Consider the following 9057-nt stretch of genomic DNA (forward strand, 5'->3'; position numbering starts at 1 on the left):
CCCTAAGTCTGGCATGAGCATTTTGATATTTTCCAGTGACTCAGTGCAAATGGACAAGGACTGCTGCAGACAGATGTGGCAGGAGGATTAATTTGTTACTGATACTCTTGACTGGATGCTGTACCTGGGCATTTATTGCCACTGCAGAGCTCTGTTAGTGGATCTGCTCAGAGCCAGGGTACACCTCAGCAGTCTGAATGACACAAGAGTTGCTGTGCTTATGAAAACAAATGCTTATATTCTCCAGCATAAAGAAGTATTTCCTTTGTAGCCACAATACAGGAGAGCTGTCCAAACAGTTTTGAAGAGCCAGCAGGCCAGGATCAGTGAGGGAAGGCTCCAGCCTGAGGCTCCTGCTGCTCCTGGGTCATAGAGAAGTGGCTGAGGGATTAATGTGGCTCTCCCAGTTTTGGGCTTATTCATTCCTTTCTTGATAGCACCTTCTAAGCTGAAATTTGGCTTATGTTGTCTCTTGATTTACACGTGAAGTACAATGTGTTTGTCCTTAAGTATTTTGCCAGTAGGCTGTGTTTGGAACAGCAGGGCAGGGAATGGAATGAAAAACTTGCAGTTACGATATTGATAAATGTTGAAATTGCATGGCCAGCAGAAAACAGGCTGTACAGACGAGTTTTTCTAGGCTAAAAAGTGACCTTATTCTACTTTTCAAACCAGCTGTGTGCTGTGTTTGGCATATTGAGAGGGCTTTGCATCAGTCTTAAAGAAGAGTGAGGCTTTAACAGAGCCTTATAAACACCAAACAGCAAACCTTAATAGAAAGCTTTTAAAACTGGGAAATGAATCAGGCTGAAAGAAGAGGGAGGTCTCCTTACAGAGCAGGACAACTGCTGGAGACTTTGTTATGTCAAGGCCTGACTCCTTGGGAGTAGATTTATTCCAGCTGGCTGATGCAAGGGCCAGGGAATCAGCTGCTTTGGTGTTTGTGGCTATGAATTCTTGAGCTGGCCTGTTCAAAGTGCTCCCTGCTCTCAATTCACAAAATGAGTAATTGCATTTAATGCTTTCTGGGAGCCTTTCCTGCAGTCCTGCTCCTTGGAAAAAGCAGACAGGAAGATCAGCATGGAGAGGAAGGACCTGTGGGTTCTCTCCTGGTGTCAGTTTTGCAGACTCCACCATTATGGTGTAGCTCCCAACTTGAAACCTCAGTTCATGCAGCCATGTAAATCCCTGAAAATCCCTCTAAATTCATTGAATGCTTTTGATATTTCATGTAAAATAGCTTGAATTGACCCCTAAGAATGTGAAGTGAAACAGGTTAAAAAATCAAATCTGTGTCTGTTATTTCTGTTTCTCGGGAGGGACTAGGTGTGAACAGAATGAATATTTAGGATTTTTTAGTACTTGTGGATTTTAAGAGATGACTTTCACAGCCTGTAGACACACAGCACAGGTCTTGTTTTAGTTCTGTCATTTCTTTTTAGTCACTGTTTTAAGTTCCCTAGAGAAATACGTGGGAAAAACTTCTTGAAAGTTATGCTGAGGTTCAGTACTATCGAGTGGAGGAACGTAAGGGAAGATACAAAACTACAAATGTAATTGCATGCACAACTTCAGAAGTGTGTTTTCTCAGATTATCTTGTTTGTACACTGTAATTGTGAAAGACATCTTGCATTCATTTAAAAAAAGTCTGGCAATAATACCAATACATATGTTGACCAAGAAGCCTGAATTTCATGGTGCCAAGGGACTTCACCAGTTGGTTTAAAAGTAGTTGAAGGTTCTTCAGAGGCAATCCTTTTATGAAGGTACAACTTTACTTTTCCCCGCTTTGGATTAAAAATATCTATGTGAAGGACCTGAATGTTTTCAGCAGTTAACAAGCAGTGGGATAGGAGTGGAATTAGTCAGGAAAACAGACAGAAATTTTAAAACCTAAGGCACAGGAGACGTAGTTTCTTTTCTTTGATATTCTGAGAATTAAAAAAACCCAAAGCAACAAACCCCAAACAAAACCACTGAAGGGGTCTATTTATTTATTTGTTTGTTTGTTTGTTTATGTGTCACTGACTGAGCACTGTGCTCTGTGTGTGTTCTTTGCAGGGATGTGAGACAAAGGATCCAGCAAAGGATTGCTCAGGTGTTTGGTATCAGCTCTTCTGCCATGTACCTGACTAAGCCAACGTTCTTCTCCAGAATGAACAGCACAGGAGCCAAGACAACACACGATGAGTACTGGCACCCACACGTTGACAAGGTGAGGAGGAGGCTGAGATGGGATGCAAACATCTCCTGTTACTATTATTAGATCACCTTGAAATCATTTGACATTAAACAATCCATCAAACAGGTTTGAAAACTGATGCTTCAGGGATGAACCTAATGGGAGATAAGTGAGTTTTAGAAACAGAGGCTCTTACACCCCATTTAATTTTATTTTCTCTAATTTAGTTTTGCTAGAATTAATAAATTGTGAGAATGACTACTCAGAAATCTCTTTTGTCAGAAGCATTGATTAAAATGACCTGAATTGCTCTTTTAGCCAGGTCTAGCAGGAGCTGTTTCACAGTGGTCAGGTGGTCATGGTTGTCATTGTTCTGAGCCTCTTGATAAAGGCTTAATATTTGTATTTGAGCTATATGTGAATTGAGGCTTTTTTATTGTGTGTGTTCCAATGGGGATGTGGTACCTGGTACCCTCTTTCAATAACTTGGTGTTCTGGTCCTTTTAGAATGGAAGTATTGTGACATCCTTTCAACTGCACAAGTCTTCTCTGAAGGCTTATAGCTTAGTGCTTTGCATTTCTCAATGGACTTAAATGATCTGGTATTGAGTTTATTTCTGAATTTCACTGAGTTCAGACGTTTTGTGCAGAACAGCAGAATGCAAACAATGGAAGAATCAAAGAAAAAAAAAACCCACAACACAAAAACACCCCAAACAAGCCAAAAAAACCTCCACACTACAATACCCACATTTCATGCCTTCAGGATTTATAAATGAGTCACCCTGGAGTCATGGATTACCAAGATGAAACCAAATAAAATAATCCCAGCAAAATCCAAGTTATTCCTCAGGGCTCGAGTCTGTAAGTGGGCAGTGTACCTTGAAGTCTATGACAGTATTCCTTGCCTTAAAGTATTTCCTGGAAAAAGCCAGTCTGAGGAAGTACAATGTCTGTCGTTGGTCACAGCATCGGTGTGAGTTCCTGTGTCCTTGTCATGGGGGCAGAAGCAACTTTAGAAAATGTGGTGGTAGTGATGACACAGCTTATGTTTGACAGCAGAAAGTCCTGCAGGGTCGAATCTGCCAGGTTTTGGATGCTTCTGGTTTGAAAAGCTCTGATGTAACCAGTGAATAGGAGTGGCTCTGGATCGGGGGTGATTTTGAGGTCCACGTTGTTCTGATTTGTGTTGGTAGGAAATGGCTGTAGGGAGCAGATTGTGCTGGTGGGATTCACAGGAATTCCATCATGTGATGCTCACTTCCAAGAGACCCTTGGGAAAAAGTAAACTGATGATTCTGGTTGGGTGAAGTGCAGTAAATTCATCAGTTCCTTACAGTTTTTCTGCAGTTTCAGAGAATCAGATTTCACTGCCACAAGGGTGGGAAAAGCAGGATATTTCAACAGCTGATGCCTATTTTCTCCACTCTTTTATTTTAGCCCCAAAAAAGGATATTTTAGAATTTCAGACTGATTTACTGCTGTAATGAGATTTGTGTCTGCACGAGCGCTGCTCTCCAGTATTCTCTTTATTCTTTTCTGGGTGTGTTTTGCATTAGGAAATGAGTAAGGTGGTTGGATAACCTCACAATTAAATGTTTCCACCTAAATATCTCCTGGAATGTAGAAGTTATTTTGTCATTTACATGCAAATAGGTTTCCATGAAGAGAATTTGTGGAAGCTGCTTTTCTGTCCTGTCATCCTGAGAGTGCCTGAATATGATGGACAGCAGACTGAATGTTTTCCTGTTTTTATCCTTCTCTTTTGTCCATGTTTTATTTATCTTGCAGGCTGTCTGTTCAGGGAGCAGATACATCAATTGATTTGCCTTGGCTTTTTCTAACCCATCTCCAGCTTCAAAAAACAAAACAGGCAGAAAAAGTGCTCTCTTGGGCTTGGAATGCATAATCTAGACCTTAGTAGTGTCTATACTGAATAACTGGGTTGTCTGATTTATGACAGTGGTTGGACTCCGTGATCTTGGAGGCCTTCTACACGACCTAAATAATTCTGAGTCTCTGTGAAGAGAATTAACCCAGTTGGGGCAGTTACCAAACACCTTGTTCATAATCATAAATAGTTTGAGCAGAGACTAAATAGGATCAAGATGGGCAGCTTTACAGGTTGCCTTCAGTGCAGCCAGCCTGGTTTGTTTTTCACTTCCTCCAGCAAACTTTGCCACTTCCAGACTGCAGTTGAAAGAAAGGAAAAAAAATACATTTCTATTGATCTGAGGTAGGAAGTGCTTCCCAGAAAAGAGCATTAGTGTTCTTATGTGGCCTCCAAAGCAAGTGTGAATACTGGGAAGTTGAAGAAAGATCAATAAAACTTGCCAGTTTGTTGGATGCTTTTGTGTTGGATCATTATTTATGCTTTCCCCTTGGAACAGAACAAGTCACTTTAGGTATTTCTGCATAATTTAACAGTGAAGGTTACTCCTAGAAGACATCAGGATTTTTTTCTTGCCTCTTTCCAAAAGAAAGGTAAAATGAAGCCTGAGAAAGTTCACTGTATTTTCTGCTTCAGAGTGACTTTGTTGTTAAAAAGACTTCTTGGCTTCCTGTGGCTTCTTGGAACACATGAAAACCCCTCTTGCCTTTTTCCTGATGTTGCTGAGTCTCCTGCAATTGTATTTCTCAATCTGAATCTCCCTGAAGGTTTTTAACTGCCTAATGGAGTAGTACAGATTTATTGTGTCTATCTGAGGCTTTGTTTTTTTTTCCCCTAAAATTTATTTGGTTTGTAGTTACATAGGAATGGAATCCCTGAAATCCCCTGAATGACTCATTTAATCTTGTTGAATTTATAAGCATCTAAATCAAATAAAGAGAGTGTTGGCTTAAGATGTGGAGTTTCATCTTGGATGGAATTTGTTCAGAACTGAGGCTTCCAAATGTCAAATACCTGATTTATAAGGGACTTGCTGTTGCACACTTCACGCTGTCAGCAGTACAACATTCTCTGGTAGAAGCAGTGTGGGGCTTGCAGATTTGTGCAGTCCCCTGCCTAGGCAAGGATCCTGTCATCCTTCACAGAATTGTCAGGCTCTGCCATAAGATGGTTTGGGGTTTGTTTTCCTTGAATTTCTTCTATCAGAGCTATTTCAGCACTTCAGTGCACATTTTCCCAAAATTGCTTGGGGTTGTTTATTTTTGCTTCAGCCTAAACATGTCCCTGATGAGTTGATAGCTATTTTTGTCCCTCCTTCCACCCCCATGTATTTATAGGTGGGAATCATATCCCTTTTTGGCCTTTGTTCCTCTGAGCTGAACAAGCCAAACCTTGAAGTCTCCTTACCTGCAATGTGCTCTCCATCTCCCCTGCCCTTCCCTGTACCTGCAGCCTTCTCTGGCTGCTGACTCTGTCACTGAGAGCAGCTGCTGTCTCTTCTAGCAGACTCTTCTTTTCTTCCCCTACATTTAATAAAACACATCAAAAGATCCTATTTCTGCCCTGGGACAGCAATAGCTCTGAAAATTGAGGAGGTTGATTCTTGTGTCTGCTCAAACCCATCACCTCAGCTCACCTTGTAATTCAGAGATGTGCTCTTTGCTCCTGCATTGTCTGCTAAATAGATACTGCCAATAAACAGAACACTGGGAGTAGCTGTCAAGGCTGTTCTGGTGGTTATCTACACAGAATTAGGTGAAGGCTTACAGGAAAAGAGCAGTTTTGACATTTTTTCTGTGTGCTACACCAATGCTGATTGGAAAGTGAATTTTCTTCTGCACTGGAAAGCAGAGGATGCTGTCCTAAATATCCTCAGTATCTGCAGACATCTTGCATGGTCCTACAAGTGTTTAGTTGCATAGAAATGTGTCCCTCAAAAAAACCCACTGCAAAATGGGGCTGGCTAATTCTGGCAATTAGTTCTATTTATAATAATAGCCTTTAAAGAAGTGTCATATAAACATCATTATGAGCATCTACCATTAAATATTATCTGTGTTTGACTTTTTGGATAAAGAGTGTTCAAAAAGAGCACACTAACCATGTGACATAGCAGGCTGAATGGAAATATCTGCATTTTTTCTCTCGAGTTGTTTACAAGGAGCTGTAGAAATGTGATTTGCAGCTGTGTGGCTGCATGGCTTATCACCTGCTTTTAATGACAGCTTTTCCCACATAGTTTGAACTTTTGGTTCAATTATTCATGTCTGGTACTGGAAATCATTACCAGGGTAACAAATATATTTGATATACATGAGGGAACTTCTAGCATTTTAAACAACTGAGTATAATTTCGTGCCTCCTTTCCATAGTGTTGCATTTCTCAGGCCTGGCTGCTTCTGAGAGTGAGTAATGAATAAGGACAGGAACAGAAAAGCCATTTTCCCTTGCACACTTCATTCCCCAGATTAGTCATCTGTAGAAATCAAGTGTGTTTGGTTAGGCTGAAATGGTTTGTAGTCAGCTCTTAGAAGTTTAGAATTGGTAAGGCCACCTTGGAGTGGAGGGAGAGTGGCCTGAGGGAGCAAAGATTGCTGCTCCACTGAAGAGTTGATAAAAACAATTCTAATGCATTAAACTTGCAAGTATGAGTTGAATGAACTTCTTCACTGTGCTCATGCCTTCACTGGCTGGAGACTTCCTTAAATCGACTGGAAGTTTTTATCACCAAATCAGTGAAGTGGAAAATACCTTTGCAAAGCTGATTTGCATGAGAAGGGCTGTAGAATGGGTGGTTTGAGGTGTTGCACTAGCACTTGCTCATTAATTCCCATTTATTGCCTTGTATTGCTACCAAGATTTGGGAAAATACAGGGAGAAGGGGATCACTGTAATATTTCTCTCATTTTTGTGATTCAGACTGTGTAGGGCAGCATATCACCAGATCTGGCTTTTTCCTTTAAGTCCTTATGGTCAAAATAATAACATGAGTATGAATGAAAATGTCTGCCTATTCCATCTGGTGTTGTGTTCTCTTTAGTCACTGCCCTTACAGGAAAATGCGTACAACTGCTCTTGAGCCAAAATTTAACTGGCACTAATGAGTATAACTTGAAACTGAAAATATTTAGAAAACTTCTAAGTTTGGAAGTAGCACCTAGCTCTAACAGTCAGCAGGTCAGTCAAAACACTCTGCAAATGCTGTGTATTTATGCAGTAGTGCTGTGCTGCACATTTCACTGTTTGACAGTGTAATGCTGAACTTTTGAATTGTGATACACAAAGAAATTGGAGAATACAGACATTGATTTCAAGTATTTTTTAATTGCTGGTGACACATAGATATGAAAGGAAATATTTCCAGAATCAGCTAAACTCAGTGTTAAATATTTAGATAGCTTCACTCTGAGCATTAGTATGTAGTATTTCTTTTCTCCAACTTCAGCGTATGTGTCAGCTAAAAATAATGCTTTAAAAGGAAGGAAAAATCACCTTGTTATACTTCAAAAGTGGGGTGTTTGGTCTATAGACTGAGAAGAAGCAGAGACTTCCAAAGTCCAGTTTGAAGAGTTTTAAACAAAACCTGTATGGAGGAGAGTAGAAGCTCCTCCAACAAACGTGTGTTTACTTGGAAGTTCTGATTTACTGTTACCACGAACCTCCTGTGTGGTAGCTCATGAAAGAATACAAGTGAGGTATCCAGAAACCTTATAACCAAGATTAGATAATGAGTGGAAATCATTAGGCAAGGGCTATTCTTCTGCTTATTAACCTCCTGGTGAAATTTTATCTTGGAATAGTATAAATGGTGTCTTTTTGATGCAATGCACTTCTGACACTACGTTGTTTTTTGCTCTTGGGTGATAGAAGTGTATAGGAGCATCTCTCTAATTATGGAAACTGTAACATAGAAATAATAAACATAACATGCTAGTCTTGTAGTGTCTGTGTAAACACAAGAGAATAGACAAATAAACATACATAATTTCTAGAAAATAGCATTCTTGGTTTTCAAAGACCCCTTTATTAAACACATGAAAAACTGAAAATTAGAAAAACCCACCAGATCTATCTGCTCAATCCTGCAGAGATAAGATAAAGAATTTGGTAATTTCTGGTAATTTTGGCTTTCCCCACAGGTGACTTATGGCTCTTTTGACTACACTTCTCTGCTCTATCTCTCTGACTACTATGAAGACTTCGGGGGTGGCCGGTTCGTGTTCATGGATGCAGATTCCAACAAGACAGTGGAGCCCCGAGCAGGTATGAGCCCAGGCTGGCTGCAGGCAGCTGGGCAGGTTGTGCCATTTATTGACTGGCTGGGCTGGCAGGTGGTGTGGGACTGTGTTTTGTGTCAGCACAAATAACGTGGGGTAATGTAGCACTCTGTGTTCAGATTGATGACATAAAAAGTAAGGATTAGAACAGGTTAAAATTTAGCCACAGGCTGCAATAGCTGGTGTTAAGCCACAAGAAGTGACTTCCTTGAAAGCTGTAGGGCTTAGAAGAGGTGGCTAGTTCTGACAGCTTAGCAGGTCACTGTGCAGCAAGAGCAGAGCTAGCTGTGACTGCAGCAAATCCAAATTAAACCCATTTATTTTAGACTGGCCTGAAATTCCTTTGCTGCTCAAGGTGGGACTTAGTACCCTGTAATGGCTGAGGGCTGGGTGTGAAGGTGATTGATGGCCACAGCTCTGCTGACCTGCTGGAACATGATGAACGATGATTACTTGGGTGTGAGTCCATCCCTGCTTCCAGGAGGCCTGACAGGGATGAACCTTCTGATGGCTGTCAGTTATAAATAAATAAAAAACCTTTCAGGCTGGTTGGAGAATTTTCTAATATGTGGATAATTTGAAACTAGAATGACTCTGGGGCTGCCTAGAGAGGAGCTCAGCCTCGGCTCATCTGTCTGGCAGGTGAGTGCTGAGCTTCCAGCAGTGTTAGCTTTTAAAATGAAAAAAAAAGACAGAACACAGCAGG

The 9057-nt window shown here is 40.7% G+C and overlaps 1 protein-coding gene across 1 annotated transcript in view; it reads left to right on the forward strand.

Moving 5' to 3' along the window:
- The window catches only part of OGFOD3 (2-oxoglutarate and iron dependent oxygenase domain containing 3), a gene marked incomplete at its 5' end in the record, with an annotated part of 35128 nt that overhangs the window by 15361 nt on the left and 10710 nt on the right, over positions 1-9057 (forward strand). Inside the window, 2 exon segments of the mRNA XM_008640612.2 lie at positions 2063-2216; positions 8214-8337. Coding sequence (XP_008638834.2) covers positions 2063-2216; positions 8214-8337 — 278 coding nt within the window.

This window comes from Corvus brachyrhynchos, unplaced genomic scaffold, assembly GCF_000691975.1.
Source record: "Corvus brachyrhynchos isolate BGI_N302 unplaced genomic scaffold, ASM69197v1 scaffold148, whole genome shotgun sequence".
In the NCBI taxonomy this organism is placed as follows: domain Eukaryota; kingdom Metazoa; phylum Chordata; class Aves; order Passeriformes; family Corvidae; genus Corvus; species Corvus brachyrhynchos.